This window comes from Scylla paramamosain, unplaced genomic scaffold (genome assembly GCF_035594125.1).
Source record: "Scylla paramamosain isolate STU-SP2022 unplaced genomic scaffold, ASM3559412v1 Contig42, whole genome shotgun sequence".
NCBI lineage: Eukaryota > Metazoa > Arthropoda > Malacostraca > Decapoda > Portunidae > Scylla > Scylla paramamosain.
Window position 1 is genome coordinate 627,178 of NW_026973707.1, and position 17,764 is coordinate 644,941.

The 17,764-nt window shown below is 44.4% G+C and overlaps 1 protein-coding gene and 1 long non-coding RNA gene across 6 annotated transcripts in view; one reads left to right on the forward strand and one right to left on the reverse strand.

The window, feature by feature from the left end:
- The window catches only part of LOC135098048 (uncharacterized), a 20,696-nt gene continuing 2,932 nt past the window's right edge, over positions 1-17,764 (forward strand). The window contains exon 1 of the long non-coding RNA XR_010266511.1: positions 1-1,098. This is a non-coding gene — a long non-coding RNA (uncharacterized LOC135098048). The remainder of the gene's footprint in view (positions 1,099-17,764) is intronic.
- Positions 4,112-12,719, reverse strand: LOC135098046 (uncharacterized). Of its 5 annotated transcripts, XM_064000255.1 has the most exons (12): positions 12,594-12,618; positions 12,229-12,265; positions 11,727-11,779; positions 10,913-11,006; positions 10,576-10,735; positions 9,682-9,990; positions 7,778-7,944; positions 7,060-7,256; positions 6,416-6,623; positions 5,552-5,666; positions 5,078-5,239; positions 4,112-4,579 (listed from the first exon to the last, which is right to left on the reverse strand). In XM_064000255.1, exons 5-11 carry the CDS (start codon positions 10,661-10,663, stop codon positions 5,178-5,180), a joined length of 1,146 nt encoding a protein of 381 aa, XP_063856325.1. In that variant the 5' UTR covers positions 10,664-10,735; positions 10,913-11,006; positions 11,727-11,779; positions 12,229-12,265; positions 12,594-12,618; the 3' UTR covers positions 4,112-4,579; positions 5,078-5,177. The 5 variants fall into 5 exon arrangements, with proteins under 5 accessions (XP_063856325.1, XP_063856324.1, XP_063856327.1 ...); XM_064000254.1 differs by lacking the exon at positions 10,913-11,006 and having other exon boundaries at positions 12,594-12,719; XM_064000257.1 differs by lacking the exons at positions 9,682-9,990; positions 10,913-11,006 and having other exon boundaries at positions 12,594-12,718.

Sequence of the window (17,764 nt, forward strand, 5' to 3'; positions counted from 1 at the left end):
CGCAGACGTGAATATTTTGTTTATTTATTTATTCATTTATTTTTGTCATCGTTGTTGAAGTGTTCCCAGTCGCCTTTGAAAAGTTCCCTGCACTCTCCAGCAGCCGCCACTCCTGCACGTTGCGTAGTCACACCATTGCCGCACAGAGACGCCCACCACCTCCTTCTGATTTATTTCCACCTAAATATTTTCACGCGCCTCTGCACCTCAGCCTGGTGTGTGTGTGTGTGTGTGTGTGTGACTAGTACTATAAAAGGACTAGTGACAGCGGTGTTTGGAAGCAGCAACGTGGCGGCGGTGGCGGAGATAATTATAATTGTTGGCGCGGGACAGGAGGCCAGTGTGGAGGGCGTGTACAGAAGCAGACGGCACTAGTGGTTAAGCTGTGCGTGTTCAGAGTGTTGGCGAGTCGATGAGGATAGTATGGAGGCCTTCAGTGTCGTTAGAGAGAAGGTGCTTCGCCTCGTGTCTCGTGTTCACGGAGTGGGTCGGTGGTGGCGAGGGTGGCGGGTGGTGGGCATGCGCGATCACGGCTGTGAGCTGAGAGCCTCTCAGAGTATAGGCGACTGGAATCCCTAAGCCAGTGAGGGAGAGAAGGTTCATGGTATAGGATTTATTAATATTGATGTTGTTTTGTTTGGTTCTGTCATGATTTGCCTGCTACTTATTTACTTATTTTCCTTGTGGTGCAGTGAAGTGAATGGCGTGTGGCAGTGTGGTGAAGCGTGGCGTGTCCCTTGATCTGGTGCTGAGCGCGGTACTTGGTTTTGACTTACTGCCTAAACACGGGCTTACTGATGGCTGTGACACGCACCAAGGGCGATAATGGCGATGCGAGGAAGGAAAACCTGTGCTAAGTTCAGAGGTGCGGTGACAAAATTGCTGTGTTGTGAGTGAATAAAATTCGTTCCGTAAGCCGCGGCCGCCTGTCACTGATGTTCTGCTGTTACGTTGTTGTTGCCGTGATCCAATTACACAGTGAAAGAGATCGTCGTGATCCCAGTGCAGCACTGTATTGCCGTGCTGCCGGGAGTGTTGCCGTGCTGCCTTGCTGCCAGGAAGTGCTGTCGTGTGCTGGGAAGTGTTGCCGCGCTGCCGGTAAGTGTTGCCGTGTGCCGGGAAGGCTCATTAGGCCGCTAATGACACGCCGATATTGAGAGGGAGGGGTGGGAGATGGTGCGGGAGATCGGGAGGGAGGGGGAAGGAGGGAGGCAGGAAGGGAGAGTGATGAGAGGAGTGAGGGCGGGGGAGTGACGCAGGAGGGTCACTCATTACGCTCTCCACACGGCCATTAAGAGTTTTATTTGCAATAGTCAGGATAAAGAAAATAACCTTGTACTGGTTATAACAAATCACGGAGGCCGAGGTGGGGCTGTGTGGTGCAGGTGGGCGGCGGAGTGAGTCGGGGCGGGATTGTGTGGGTGGAGATGTGTGGCGGGGTGAAGCGGGGCTGTGTGGGTGCAGGTGGGCAGCGAGAGAGAGAGAGAGAGAGAGAGGCTGGCTATAACTGAGGTGCAGAAATGCTTTTAAATGAAAAACAAGTTCTGTCCCCTTTACTAATAAGAATGTGTCCGTCTCTCTCTCTCTCTCTCTCTCTCTCTCTCTCTCTCTCTCTCTCTCTCTCTCTCTCTCTCTCTCTCTCTCTCTCTCTCCCCGTGACGGTAAGAGAGGATTGGCTGTTAGTACAATAGGATCTGGTTGAAATGTTCCAGTTATGCTCTCTAACTACACTTAACTAACTTTTCCAATATGGCAACACGTGATTGTCCAGAACACTCCCTCCACCTCCCCCCCTTGCCTCCTCGAGTGACTGCAGGCGGGGGCGCGGGCGGTGGGACGTGGTGAGAGGGGATGAGAGGGGCAGTGGCAGTGATGGGCAGCCTGGTGATGTACGGAACAGTGTTAAGAAAGAATGGGATGAGTGAGTGAGTGAGTGAGGGTGGTGAATACGCTTCTAACTCAAGGACAAAACAAACACACCACCAGACAAACAGGAAATGCAATCAAGCCTCGGGTCTCCTTTATCAGCGAACAGTTGCTGTATTCCACGAGGCAACACAACAAGGAAGCATTTCACAAGCACTCAGGAATAACGAGTCACATGCAGCCTCTTGCTTGATAACCTGCCTATTTACTTTTTCGTACTATTCTTCCTTCACTTTTATATTCCCTCTCAGCCTCGTGTGAATGTCGCTCACACACTTTCCTGTCCTCGCCGCCTATACTCTGCTCTCCTCCACTATAATATTGTTTTCCTCTTCCTCTTTCACAGCTTCCTCTCTGGCCATGTTCTTTTACCTTCCTTTTTTTACTTCATCCCAGTCATCTCAAATTCTTTCTTTTCCTGTCTTCTTTCTTCCTTCGCGGCTGAGTTTTACGCTACACACATTTCTTTCCTCCCTGCTCGCTACAAACCTACTGACACTTTTACTCTTGTCACAGCACGGCGGTCTTTCCTTCTTGCTTTCCTGCGTGACTCCTTTTACGTTCTCTTTTATTCCTACTTTTCCCACTCCCGTCTCTCCTTCCCTCCTTTCCTTCCCTCGCCGCGGCCGCCACCAACGTCCTCAGTCAACCCGCCTCTCTCACTTGTGCATGTCACCTTCGCTCATCACCGCCACTCCCTCACTCACTGTCTTCCTCACCTCACGCTAGTCCCTCTCCTCCTCTTCCTGCTCTTCCTCTTCTTCCTTCCCTCTGCTCACACCCACCTGCTGCACACACCTGGCACTCGCGGCGACAGAGAGCACGTGTGGCTACAGCGATCCGTGAGGAAAGCGACACCACAGGACTCAAAGGTCAATCTTTTTCCCTCGTTTGTGACCACCGAGCAAACAGCGACAAAAAGCGACAAAAAATATCACGAGATTCATGAATGTGATCACATCTGCTGCACGATAAACTCTCCCCAGCACCAGGCAGCGTGACGCCAGACTTTGGGGGGGGGGGGGGTAGAATTTTGTAGAATGTAGAATTTTGCACCAATTTTTATTTATTTATTTATTTATTTATTTATTTTTTTTATTTATTTATTTTTATTTTTATTTTTATTTTTATTTATTTTTTTTTATTTCGTGTGTATGTCGCGTTACGTGCAGGTAATTGATGAGCGAGTGAGTGCGTGGCAGTGGGCCAATTTGACACAACGTTTTCATCTCAGTATCTGATGAATGACCGCCAGGAGTCAGGTGAAGGAAACAATGGGTTATTCAAGAGGGGAGTGCACTTCGCGAGGAACACACAAGTTGATATGATGTTATGAATTAGTGATGAAGTGGATGTGTTTCAACTTTACCAAATAATAGTGGTAAATCTGACAGTCTTCTACAAATGGGCGCCAGGAATCAGGTCAAGGAAATACCTGGTCATTTCAAGGAGGGAATGCAGCTAATACGATGTCATGAATTAGTGATGAAGTGGATACGTTCAAACTTCACAAAACAGTATTGGCAAAACTGATAATATTATCCTTACATTGCTAACGTTCAGTGACCTAAGAAGAGCAGAACACTCTCCTAATTATGTGCAGTTTTAATTCCTTTGATATTTCTGCTTAATTAAGTCTGCATGGTCAGTCACTGATTCAGAGTAACTAAATCTAATTATCACGAAAACAAACGCTCACTACAGTGTGTCCAATTTTAATTTTACCTGCAATCAAATACTGAAGTTATGATTGACATCCTTTTGAATGATGGTGTTAAACATCATACTTGCCGTGCATTCCCGTTCAGTGAAGTAGGCGGAGGACCTTTGCTGCCACGTCTTGGATCAGTGTTCCTCAGTCTACCACTCTAATTGGGAATTGGTTCTTAGATAGTGGTAGGTGAATGGAGTAGACTTACTAGTCAAGTTGTTGGTGTTGAGTCATTATTGAGCTTCAAAAGTAGATCAGATTAATTACTGTGTGAGGATGATAGGTGCAAATAGATATGTTTCATGATGCCACTATTACGTGTTGGCCTGGTGGCTTCTTGCAGCTTCCCTCATGTTCTTGTGTTCTCAAGTGATGCCCATGGCTTGAAATACAACACACCTCTCTTATCGTTTTGAAGACACCACACCTGTTGTGTATTGAGCCCAGGGGAAGGTGAGGAATGTAGACACGGCGTGGCAGTTACCAGGTTTATTGTTGCCCATCACCAGTACAGACTCGAATCAATACAAAAGACTCGGTTTCGTAGTAACAAAATCCATCGAGCAAAGAATCACTACAGCATCGTTTGCTACGACGGACAACAGAGAATATAGCTTGCTGAGCATTTTATTCATTATTTCAAGAATAAGGAAACAGAGATATCAATACAGAGCAAAATTATTGAGTATACTAGCTATCTAATACAGAAGGTCTATTCCCTAAACCATTATATAGTACCTGGCAGGTAGATTTCCTACTTGTCTTAACATATCGTAGTCTTCTTTGACAGCACCTCAGTCGCTGTGGTGAGAGAACAAAGGGTCTCTGAATGCTGGCCTTAGTTATGGTCCGCATGATCCTGTCTTCATGCCTTACCTTCCTTGTTGACTGGGTTACAACGACTCTTTTCCGGAAGCTGCTTCCTGTGTCAGAACAAGAGACCTTTCCAAATGGAAAGAAAAAAAAATGATTAGCGAAAACAGACAAGTATATTACGTTACGTAAAAAATAAATAAAATAAAATAAAAAAGTCGAGATGAAAAAAAAATTACTTTCAGTTTCTAAAATCATGAATGAATTTTGTCACTTTGTTTACCTTATCTACATCACTACCTTGTTATTTATGATTTTTTGTTTACTCGTCTTTCTTTCTTTAATTTCTTAGGGCGCTGCATTATGCGGTGGGAAAAAGCCAAGCCTGTGAGTGGAGACAGAGAGAGAGAGAGAGAGAGAGAGAGAGAGAGAGAGAGAGAGAGAGAGAGAGAGAGAGAGAGAGAGAGAGAGAGAGACGCACGCACGCACGTACGTACGCGCGCGCGCGCACGCACACCACACACACACACACACACACACACACACACACACACACACACACACACACACACACACACACACACCACACACACACACACACACACACACACACACACACACACACACCTTGATTTCTTAAGTTTCACCACCAGTGGTGCAATGAAGCAAATGAGGAAGAGCGCAGCAGAACACAGGGCCACGGTCCATTCCCAGAAAAGCGGGCTCTTTAGGCCGTTTCGCTGTCCTCATAATCCTTGGCTTGCACGAGAAGTATTCCACTGTAGGGACCTGGTATGGGAGGAAGTGGGAAGAGTAGTGAAACATCACCATAACACAGGAACGCATGAACACCGTGGAAGCGAAACACGACTAGAAGAGAGGAGCGTAAGAACACTGAATGATTAAGAGAAGTGAAGTGATTAAAAAAAAAATTGATTGGTGCCGCAACAACTACGGTCATGAGGCACAGAAATACTAGTAATGTTAAAATAAGTGATAAAACTAACAAGTAAGGTATAATTCGAATTTCCAGAGAGAGAGAGAGAGAGAGAGAGAGAGAGAGAGAGAGAGAGAGAGAGAGAGAGAGACTCACTCACTCACCTGCCCTGGTCTCCGTCACTATGAACACAATGTACTCAGTGTCGCTTTCCAGACCCTTCCCTCCATGCCAGTCGCCTCCCACCACCACTAACTCCTCGGGGTCCTTTTCCTCCACCTGCGGAAGCCACGGCCATTAGTTTCATTCTCGGATTCACTCAACGGGGACAAGCCTGCAACAGTAGCTCATAATCTTGCCTCATAAGAACAACAAATCCCTGCATACTCGCAAAACACACCTACGTACTTACGCATGTATATCTGTCTATGTATTCTTTATCCATTAATTGATTTAGTATTCTTTTAAAGGTCCTTGTTGACGCGGCACTAACAACCTGATTACTTGAGCCTAACCCAGTCGTTCACTCCTCTCTCTGATTACCATTTTCTTCCTTTCTTTCTGAAATGTGACTGATTCAAGGACTGGACCGTTACTTCTCGTGCTTTCCAGTTTACTAGCCTTAGAAAATTTGTCAACGTCACCTTGTTATATTTTTTATACCACTTAAATACCTCTACCAGATCACCTCTATACTCTACGTCTATCTAACGAACGTAGATTTAGAAGCTTTAATCTCTAACTGACCTGTGTACATTCTGTTCGCCTTAGTCCGAGTCATATTCCTACTTAGTAGTTAGTAATGCTTAGTGTACTAATACCAATAAAAATAGGAAAATATGTATAACTTTCCTTTTGTGGTCCTAGTCTCCGTTCTCCAGTTTCCCCCTTCAGTAAATAGTGAAAAGTGTCAACTACACACACACACACACACACACACACACACACACACACACACACACACACACACACACACACACACACACACACACACACACACACACACACACACACACACACACACTTACCACCTCGATCTTAGCCACAATTCGCAACGAGTGATCGTTTTCTCCTGGATCAGCGGAACGACTATTCCTCCTCCTTGCCTGCGCCTCCTTCCTTTCCTTCTCCCTTTCCGTGCGAACCATTACCAGTGCTTTCTCCTCAGTGTCTTGCTTCCTTGTGTGATGTTCGTCGCCGCCGCCGCTGTATTTCCTCAGCAATATCCAGTGCATTCTGCCACCAGTAACCAGTCACTGAGTGGGTTAGGGTACGAGCAGAGCACGACCGGCGGGATAAACACATGAACTTTGGCCTTTTTCGCAGCACGCGCGAGCGCGCGCACACACACCCTCACACACACCCACACACACACACGCATACACACACACACACACACACACACACACACACACACACACACACACACACACAGTCAAGTAAATACATATAGTACAAATAGAACTTCATATGAGCAAAATATAAGACATATTCTCTCTCTCTCTCTCTCTCTCTCTCCCTCTCTCTCTCTCTCTCTCTCTCTCTCTCTCTCTCTCTCTCACTCTCTCTCTCTCTCTCTCTCTCTCTCTCTCTCTCTCTCTCTCTCTCTGTGAGACACACACACACACACACACACACACACACACACACACACACACACAGTCACACGGACCCTGGAGGGTTCTGCAGGACGGGCAGCTGGATGGTGATGGTGGTGTCTGTTGTTGTCTGGAGTTCTGTCTTTTCCAGCACTCGTGGCTTCTCTGGTTCCGTCCATTCTTCAAGTGTCGTCAGTATGTCACAGTGCACTGTTGTAAAGCACTCCTTCCCTTCTAACGTGTACTTTTTGCCTGGAGTCAGGTGAGCAAACTGCGGCGGGAGAAGAGGTGAAGTTAAGGGCAATATTATGAAACACTTCTGCGCCACACCTCCGCTACATTCAAAAGGCTGTATATAGGTGAAGTTACGTGAGTTTTTAAGGCCGATTTTTATCTATTTATTTCTTCTCTCGCTTTTGAATCAAGCAAATCATCTCTATGGCTTTTGAGAATAGTCGTGGTGAGAGAGCAAGGCGTTTCTGAACACAGATCTTTAGCTTGTAGATCTTGCACCGCCAGGCATGTCAAGATCCCTTTTCTGAAATGCGTTTGGTTTCTCATAAAGACTGTTTTTAAAAGCCATAGAGATAATGCGCCGGGTTCTCATGGGTGTTTTGTTCATCAGTAGTACAAAATTCTTGTTAGACTATCATTAGAATCAAAATCACTTTAGCAATCGCCAGTGATGCCTAGTAAGAGTCGAGCTGAGACGCCGAAACGTTTCACAATGTGATTCTGTAATCACGCGTGGAGTTTGTGTTTGTGCGTCAGTGGGTAAGACCTTTGACATACTTTGATTTCAGTATCGGTGACATTTTTCACAGTGCTCTTGTCTCCTCCATCCAAGAATGTGAGTGTGTAGTAACCAGGGTTGCCATTGTTACTCCGAAGTCCGTTCCAAGTGAAGCGCAGGGTTGTTTTTGCGTCGATCTCTGCCCTAGTCCTTGGATTCCAATAGCCTGCGTGGGGAAAAATTAAAGCTCACTTGAGGTCAGGAAACTAACCTGATCATAGTGACGCAGAGTGTTTGAAACACACACACACACACACACACACACACACACACACACACACACACACACACACACACCTTTTTGTATTTATTTTTTATTTATTTATTCATTTACTTATTTAATTATTTATTATTATTTGTTATTACGTCAGCAGAAGCCTCCCCCTGGGGGTTCTAATTTTGTTAGCGCACATCTCTACAACCCACCGGTCCACCTGGCCTCTGGAGGGCACGACGATGATTTGGTGGGAGCACCTTTTGGCGTCCATCGCATATAAAAATAGCGTTTTCAGTCTGGGAAACACCTTCATGGAGGTAACTTTTGACGGCGCGTCTTTCTTGTTTTATGACATTCCTTCATGAGAGCCACCGCTTTGCCGTATTCTGCATATTTTGATTGATCTGCATGTGAGGGAAAGTTTCTGTCTGGCAACTCACGCAACTCTCGCCTCATCACTGCAGCTCGAGCTGGAGAGCGAAAAATGCGCGAATTATTTGCCATAACACACTTCATATACGGGATAGCCAGTTTTGTTGACCCCATCAGACTCACCAGTGACTGTACAATCAACATGTATTGTAAAAGCTTGACAAAAAAAAAAAAAAAAACAGTATTACGACGAGTTGAACTGTGAAGATGTTAAAAAAAAAGTGTAAAACATGTTTTACTTATGCTGGCTATTTTTTTTTAACAGTTAATCATTGAATAATGAAATAAATTATTACATCAATTAGGAAAAACTCTCGTGAACACGAAAGTGTGATCAAAATGCAGATGAAGCTCCACGCATTGAAAACACAGCGTCACTTATTGCAACATGTCGTTCGCCGCAACCATCACAGTGGCGCGCTCTTGGCGTGATGGTTGGTGGTAGGGGAGGGTCCCGGGAAGGGAGGCGTGGGCAGCAGCGACACAGCATTTTCGTGCAGGTGTGGTGCAATATTGCGCAATGCCAAGAACAACCTCAATAAGAACGGCGGGTCTGAGCCGGTCTGAGACGAGTCTAAAAAATTGGAACCCTCCAGTCGCTGGAGACTGTCATTGAAGTTGCTCCGCAGCTTAAAGCACCTGTTACCTGACTACTTTTTTTAATTTCCTCAAATGACACATAACCTGGGAAAGAAAAACAATGATTGAGGAGAGGAGATCATAATTACGGAGAGAGAGAGAGAGAGAGAGAGAGAGAGAGAGAGAGAGAGAGAGAGAGAGAGAGAGAGAGAGAGAGAGAGAGAGAGAGAGACGATGAGGAAAGGTGTGTGTGTGTGTGTGTGTGTGTGTGTGTGTGTGTGTGTGTGTGTGTGTGTGTGTGTGTGTGTGTGTGTGTGTGTGTGTGTGTGTGTGTGTGTGTGTGTGTGTGTGTGTGTGTGTGTGTGTGTGTGTGTGTGTGTGTGTGTGTGTGTGTTACGTGGTTTGTTTTACCACCCCCTATTCGTGAGGATTTCTTTTACTATTAGTATTATTTTTTAATGTATTAAAGAGAGGGACCAAGTACAAACGAATGGTAAAAAAAAGTTTATAGATGTTGTCCTAAAGAAGAACAAAGGATTATGTTGTTGTTGTTGTTGTTGTTGTTGTGGGGGTGATGGTGGAGGTGGCGCACCACACTACCTAGTCTGCCAGAAGCGTCTCACGTGCCACCTTCACCACCGTAAGTCTCACACAGGCACAAGTACGGAGTCTCACATTGGGAAATTGCGATGAAGGAGGTTTCTTTGGTGAGGGAGGGGTCGGTGGCGGCGCCCACGTCGTTGGCAGGGTTGGCGGTTACGGTGTAGTTCGTAAAGGGCAGCAGATCTTTTAATGCTATCGTTGCTCTTCCCTCAGAATTGACGGCACCGTATTTAACGAGGGGATTCTTGACTTTCTTACTCGATGGCTTCAGAATGAATTGCACTTTCATACTGTAACCATTATATTTAACGCAATTGTTATCCACGGTAGCTGTGCATCTTCTGGAATCACATTGAAGACTTCTCACCCTAGCTTCAGGTTCTATTAGGGTGAGAACACACGACTAAGGTAGTTATAAGGGACTTGCATCAACATTACATACGTTGTTGCATTTATCCACGTACTTCTCTTAGACTGCCTGCAGAAGAAAGAAAAAAAGAGAAAAAAATAATATCATTATTTTCTTTTGCGTTTTTACCTTTACTAAACAAATCAAAGGCAAACGACATTGAAGAGAATGACCTTGGTTTTTCTTTTAAATTTTATCTATTAATCTATTATCTTATTTCATTTATTTACTTATTTTATTTTTGTTGATGCTACACTGAAAGATGTTCAGAGACCACACGTAAAGCGTAAAGAGAGAGAGAGAGAGAGAGAGAGAGAGAGAGAGAGAGAGAGAGAGAGAGAGAGAGAGAGAGAGAGAGAGAGAGAGAGAGAGAGAGAGAGAGAATGTGTGTGTGTGTGTGTGTGTGTGTGTGTGTGTGTGTGTGTGTGTGTGTGTGTGTGTGTGTGTGTGTGTGTGTTAGTCTTTCAGTAAGAGTGAAAAGAAATACAAAGAATATATATAACTTTCAGCCATAATGAAATGAGGAGAGAACAGAAAAGCGAAAGTGCGCGACTCACCTGTAGAATTTGTTGCTATTATTTTGCCAGTGGTCTTTTCTCGTATTTGGAAAGTCGTATTGGTGTAAGGGTGTGCCGAAATTTTCATGGCTAGCCTGTTTAACTTTGCGTCTTGCCAGTTACTGAATTTTGTGTCATAATCACACGCCAGGAAGTCTAACTGTTGATGTAATGAAGTGGAGAGAAGAGAGGCGAAATGCTAGAATGTTGTTGAAAGCTGCAGTAAAGTGGCTAATATTACTCGGCTGTGAACACACACACACACACACACACACACACACACACACACACACACACACACACACACACACCATTCAGACTTATTAGCAATCCCCACCTTGTATCTAAACTGGTCCTTACTGGGATCAAGGTGACTCGAGTTGAAGGTTACATGGGTTTAGCATAGATATCGATCCTTACTTTTCTCTGTCCTGTGGGTGAAGGAGCAAAGAGGAAGAACTGTCATTGGCCTCTCATTGTCAGGGAAACTTTGATGAAAATAATGAAATGGAAAAGGAGAGTTGGAGGGCCTCGGATTGTGTACACCCCACGCAGGGACTGAACAAAGAACATTTATTTTTAGTGTCTTCGTGTTTTACTCTCTTAGGAAAGACAATCAGTTTGGAATGCGTCGAGCATGATGGAGGAAAGAGCGGTGCACGTTTCCCTCTCCTCTGGGATGGTTTGGAAGGTGGGAAGGGAGAGGGAGAGGCTATAGGAGAGAGTAGGAAGGTGTGGGTTGAGGGTGGGGAAGAGACGTGCCATGAACCGGGAAAGGCTGGGCTGGAAGAGAATGAGAGAGTTCTGGAAAAGGTCGCTGGCTATGAGAGACTGGGCTACACTGGGAAAGTTTAGGGAAGGTTCCATGCCAGATCGCAGGCAGGTGGACATTAGGGGAAGGAACAGAGCAAGTATGATGATATTGAACCGTATTGTTAAACGGTTTTGCTTCTCACAAAGACTTTTTCACAAGTCACAAAAAATCATTGGTGCCGTATCTTTAAATATCTTTTTTTTTCTTCCATTGATGATACAGATTAGTTGTTAAACTCCAACTGCAATCATAAAAACATCCTTGAAATTACTCAGTAAGTTTTACAATCTGTCAGAAGTAGTGGAGATAACACATGGAAAAGTTTCAGGATACAGACCTTGGTTAATATTTCCGTTATCTTCATGGTTGTCTCTTCTACTTGTTGTGCTCCTGTCAACAAAGCGTTACAAGAGCCTTAGCCTCACTTATACAAATTATATTTGAGTTTTTCTTTTTTTCTTTTTCCCGAAAACTGTGTTGCATTTCCTGATTTAATGCAATGAAAGGAAGCATGTACGAACTTCGTCAGAGAGAGAGAGAGAGAGAGAGAGAGAGAGAGAGAGAGAGAGAGAGAGAGAGAGAGAGAGAGAGAGAGAGAGAGAGAGAGAGAGAGAGAGAGAGAGAGAGAGAGAGAGAGAGAGAGATAGATATATAGAGAGAGAGTTAACAATATCATAAATACAAACTTGTAATCCAAGAGAAGAAATGATGATGATGTTGATGCTGCTGCTGCTGCTGATGATGATGATTATGATGATTGAGTGTGTGTGTGTGTGTGTGTGTGTGTGTGTGTGTGTGTGTGTGTGTGTGTGTGCGTGCGATATCCTTTTCATACTCACTCGATTTCAGAAGCATGGCTGGTCAGGAAGACGCAGGCTGTACACGGGGGGGGGGGAGAGAGAGAGAGAGAGAGAGAGAGAGAGAGAGAGAGAGAGAGAGAGAGAGAGAGAGAGAGAGAGAGAGAGAGAGAGAGAGAGAATTCAAATTAATACAGCAACAGAAAAAATCGAGACTAAATACTTATGCGCGCGCGCGCGCGCGCACACACACACACACACACACACACACACACACACACACACACACACACACACACACACACACACACACACACACACACACACACACTTGAATACACCACAAAAAAATATTAATATTTGTATTGTTTATATTAAGTAAACATGTGCATAAGAATATGACTTACTGAAAACAGTGACGAATACCACGCGTGTCTTCCACATTGCTCCTCCTGTCACCTCCTGAAACACACAGAGACAGAGAGAGAGAGAGAGAGAGAGAGAGAGAGAGAGAGAGAGAGAGAGAGAGAGAGAGAGAGAGAGAGAGAGAGAGATCGTATCACTTACATAACCATGTGAATTTATATTATATACACATGTTTAGAGAGAGAGAGAGAGAGAGAGAGAGAGAGAGAGAGAGAGAGAGAGAGAGAGAGAGAGAGAGAGAGAGAGAGAGAGAGAGAGAACTAACGATTTTAATTTGTGTCAGTTACGAAGAAATGGGACAATTAAGTGTTAAAACGCTTTAAGCATTCTCAAGAACATTTTTCACAGGCCACATAGTTTATTATTATCATTATTATTATTATTATTATTATTATTATTATTATTATTATTATTATTATTATCCAGTTCCTAGATGTGTTTCTCGCACTGATGATGCAGAATCCTTGTTGATTAAACGATCACTAGAATCATGACAGTAGAGATGAAAACCTCTTTACCTTCCACCACAGTCTCTTCAAAGTACCTTCCACCACAGTCTCTTCAAAGGAGTCGACATGAAAGGCTTTTTAATGTTGGAGAATTTGGTCTTTGCTTCGTGTGTATGTGTGTGTGTGTGTGTGTGTGTGTGTGTGCTGCCAATGAGGATTTCCTGTCTAATTTAAGATAAGATAACTTGAGAGAGAGAGAGAGAGAGAGAGAGAGAGAGAGAGAGAGAGAGAGAGAGAGAGAGAGAGAGAGAGAGAGAGAGTGTAAAATAACTGTTTGATTACTAAAGAAAACCGATCTCTCTCTCTCTCTCTCTCTCTCTCTCTCTCTCTCTCTCTCTCTCTCTCTCTCTCTCTCTCTCTCTCTCTCTCTCTCTCTCTCTCTCTCTCTCATATGTTAGCTTATTATTGACTCTCCACTAACAACCTTATTCACTTCTTTATTAATTTTCAGGATCAATTTGTTCTGATCTCTTTCCTGAACCAAACCTTTATCAAACCTGAAAGCGTTACTTCATGCCTTATCTTTATTATTAACCCCAATGTTTGTGTTTCAGTCAGCCCTGTTTTATCCTTCGCGTCACTTAGATTCCTCCTTTAAGTCCCCTCTTAGCTGCATTATTTTTAACACTCGTGCTTGAAGGTGGAAACGGTAGAGCTTATAATAATAATTTCCTAAAGACTTACAGTACCTGCTCATGTTTGCTGTGCGATTTCTGCTATATTAGAGTGTGTGTGCCAGATGCAATGCGGAAAACTAACTGTAAGAGGTGGAAATTGGGATCTCTCTAACCGTGGTTTCTTCTACGACAAGAATTCCCATCATCAACTATTAAAGAGTTAACAGATTAACACTTCTCAGCCTGTCATCTGATGCTCGTGCAGGGAGAAGGAGGTTAATAAGCGTCGATCAAATAAATTGCTCGTGGTTCATTATAATGTTCTTTTTTTTTTTTCTGGCCATAAAGGAAACCATGCTTGGAACGATCTCAAAGTTCACCTCTTTACGTTTTCTGTGGAGTACGGATAGAGGACGGAAGGTTATCATGATACACTTTCCAAGAGTCAGGCAGTACGTACTGTCGCAAGCTGCTGCACTGTAAAGGAAGCCTGATGGCTTCCTGCAGCTTCCTACATTTTATGTTTTTATGTTCTACGTATCACGCGATGACGTCTCGCGTTTCTAAACACTGAGAATCTTACCTGCAGCCTGCCGTAAAAGGTAACATATATAGATCTTTACAGAGGCTTGCCAAGGATCGAACCCATGACACAATGGACCGTATTCTGAAACATTTCTGCGCCGCACCTCACTAATTTCAAAAGGCTCTAGATGAAGTTATACAGGTTTTTTCAGCATGTTTTTTTCTTTTTAATATTGTTATATTGTTCTAGTGACAGATTAACAAGATCTCTACATAATTAACAAGAAAAAACATTCTTGAGAACCCAGCTAATAGTTTCTGTGGCCTTTGAAAACAGTGGTGGTGAGAGAGAAGAGCGCCTCTGAATGCGTGCCTTATATGCGCTGTACACACCGAGCCGCAGCCAGTCCCGTGAATGTTATCAGCCATCACTGGTGCGTATTCTCAAATGTTTGGGAGTGTTACCTCAGGTGTATCTGACAGTCTTTACTGGACGTCATCGCGCCTTTCCAGCGTTTTCATGGTTCTAGTGAGGAGGAAATTTCATGAGAACCCGATTCATCCTCTTAGTGGCCTTTGAAAATAATCCTGACGAGAATCCAAAACTAACCTAACCGAACCTATCCGAACAGAATGGACCCCATCTAATATAGCCGAACAGAACCCATCTTAACCGAACCTAACCGAAGGGAGCCCAGCCTAAGCTAACCTTACCAAATCTAACCTATCCGAACCTAACCAAACTTAACCTATTATTCTACTGTTGCTACATTTTTAGTGTGACCAGCCAGCTAGTCATAACGCGGACGACAGGCATGGTTAATTGGGTTCTCATGGGTGCTTCTATTGGCGGTGCAGAATCCTTTGTTCAACTATCGCATAAATCATGATAAGCACTGTGGAAAGGCCGGTCAGCTCCACTACGGCAGGACAGTAATGGTCACCGAAAGGATGTAAAGTTAAAATGTCAAAGATTCAAGTCTTAGATTCTATTGACAGATTAACATTTCTACATTATTGAAAGGTGAAACTCTTTGAGAACCCGGCTAGTCATCTCTATGGCGTTGAAAAATAATTGTGTGGGAGAGCAGAGCGCTTCTGAATACGGAACAGTGACTCATGGCTTGCCAGAGGACGCCAAACAAAGGCCCTCAAACAGGAGAAAGACGAGAAGGGTATTAATGAGTAAATAAACAAGTGATAAACAATAATAAGGAAGGAAAATGAACTTACATACATACTATCAGAGAGAGAGAGAGAGAGAGAGAGAGAGAGAGAGAGAGAGAGAGAGAGAGAGAGAGAGAGAAGGAACTGCGGCAGAACTGCAAAGGAAGGGAGTCACAGAGAAAGATGCAAGGGACAGAAACAACTGGAGGAGACTCGTACATGGCACATTTAGGGAAACGGCGGAGGAAGAAGTACGTCATGTTATTTGATTAGTGAATATGACTATACCTTCCAGGGGGGAAGACCTCAGCGTGATGCACGAGGGCAGTGGGTCTGCTGAGTGTGAAGAGGTGCGTCCGGCGTGGTGGTGGTTGGCGTGGACACTAGACGAGTTGTAATAATCCGCCGCGAGCTGCCAGGATGCGTGCGTGATACCAAGTACTTATATTTCTGAAGTTCTGAAATATTCCCGATTTTGTTACATTCAAGAAAACGCAGACTTTACGGTGCCCGGACTCTCACCTGAATTATTTTAAAAAACTCATATTAGATTATTAGTCCTGTTTCCATTGGTGTTTCTCTGATTGGTCCTCGTTAAATTATCGCTTTAATCATGGAAACTCTCTCGATAATCCCAATCATTTCCACTACAGCTTGTAAGTAGTCACGATAAGGCGCTGAATTGTTTGAGAACACGGTCCCTTGCAATAATTGTTGCCGAGAGAGAGAGAGAGAGAGAGAGAGAGAGAGAGAGAGAGAGAGAGAGAGAGAGAGAGAGAGAGAGAGAGAGAGAGAGAGAGAGATGAAACGAAAGATTAAATAAGCAAACAGACAAGGCGGTCATGACAGAATTTGGTTGGGAGCGTATAGTGGTGTGTTGCGTGCGTGACTTGGTGAATATTGTGAAACAGACTGATAGAAGTGGCACTGGGGAGGCGGCGCATGAAGACTGTGGCTACTTTCAGCACCATCCTTGCTGCACTGGTGACACCTGTGGGCGGTGCTGTGTACGAGATGCAGAGCCAATCAACACCAGGGCAAGGTCATTCTGTTGACCTCACAGATGGCATATGCACATGCACTGTGGGGGAAAATGGAGTACCTTGAAAGCACCAAGCTGCAGCTGCAGAGCACAGCATGTCAGCTGTGCCGCAGGTGTTGCCACTCTGCAGGAAATAGAACGTGGCTGGCAGGAGTGGCACTAGGACAAGAAAATCTCCCCGATGGGAGCTTTTTGCAGGGCTGTAACAGGGAATTCCTGCAATCGAAAAAGAAGATACGAGGGGAGTAATACCCACGATGTGCGAAGAGCAGAGAGTGTCACCCTCCAGCGCAGGCTCCTTCTCCTTGACAGGCTTCTCCACAAACATCTGACTCTTCCCACGTGGCAGAAAGTTTAGTCATTCTTGTGAAAAGATTTGGGAATGAAGACACCAAGGAAGCACTTGAAGAAGTGCAGAAGACTTTGTCTTCAATAAAGTTCCCAGGCTTATACGTAAAGGAAAGCCAGAATCAACCACGAAAATAAGATGAATAACCTCCAAAATGTCTTAAGTAAATTGAAGGATACAGGCCCGTTCACAGCACCCACCTTGAACACATGACGTCATCAAAGCCAGACGGAGACCTTCCCTCCTGCTTCCCCGTGTCTCCTTGTCAATATTTCCCTCAGTTTCCAGGGTTTTCCAGGTATTTACATGTGTTTTCAGACTGAAATGCGTAGATTGTACTAGTACGAAGAGGAAGAAATGAGGAATGGAAGTGTGTAAGGAAGTGCAACAGTAGTAGTAGTAGTGGTAGTAGTAGTTGCTGTCGTTGGTATAGCACTGTTATTATCTAGGCTGAAGGACGGCTGTGGGAGTAGGTGGGTGTATGGAAGGGTGGACTAGGTAGGTAGCCAGTTGGGAGGATTAATTGCTCTGTGTATGGGTAAATTGTTGTTCTGATGGATAGGTGGATGGGTGAATGAATAGTTAGGTGGAAGGGTGAGTGGGTGGATGGATGCGGTGATCGCCGGCTGTGTTAATGCAGGGGCTGGTCAACGCTATCTGGAGAAGCACACTCTAAAACCGCCTGTCGTGATACATCTTGATGCACTGCACTTAAATGCTACAAAACATTGATCCTAAGCGTTTGTGCTGACAGTTTCCACGGGATCTGGTGATGCACATTCTACACAACAGTTATTATGAGCTAAATACTCGCAACAAGGCTCTCAGTGTTTTCACATCTATTTCTTGTCTTCTGCTACATAATTAGTTTGGAATATTTTCCACTGGTTTCTACAGGGACTTGTGTCTTATCTGGCAAATCCCTAAAAAGTATTATTGCAGT

What these genes read in the sequence shown, in the direction of transcription:
- LOC135098046 (XM_064000254.1), bottom strand. An exon ending in GTCCTGCAGAACCCTCCAGG is followed by an intron (nt 6,624 to 7,059) that starts GTCCGTGTGACT and finishes TACTGGTGGCAG; the next exon opens with AATGCACTGGATATTGCTGA. An exon ending in AGTGACGGAGACCAGGGCAG is followed by an intron (nt 5,240 to 5,551) that starts GTGAGTGAGTGA and finishes CTCCCATACCAG; the next exon opens with GTCCCTACAGTGGAATACTT.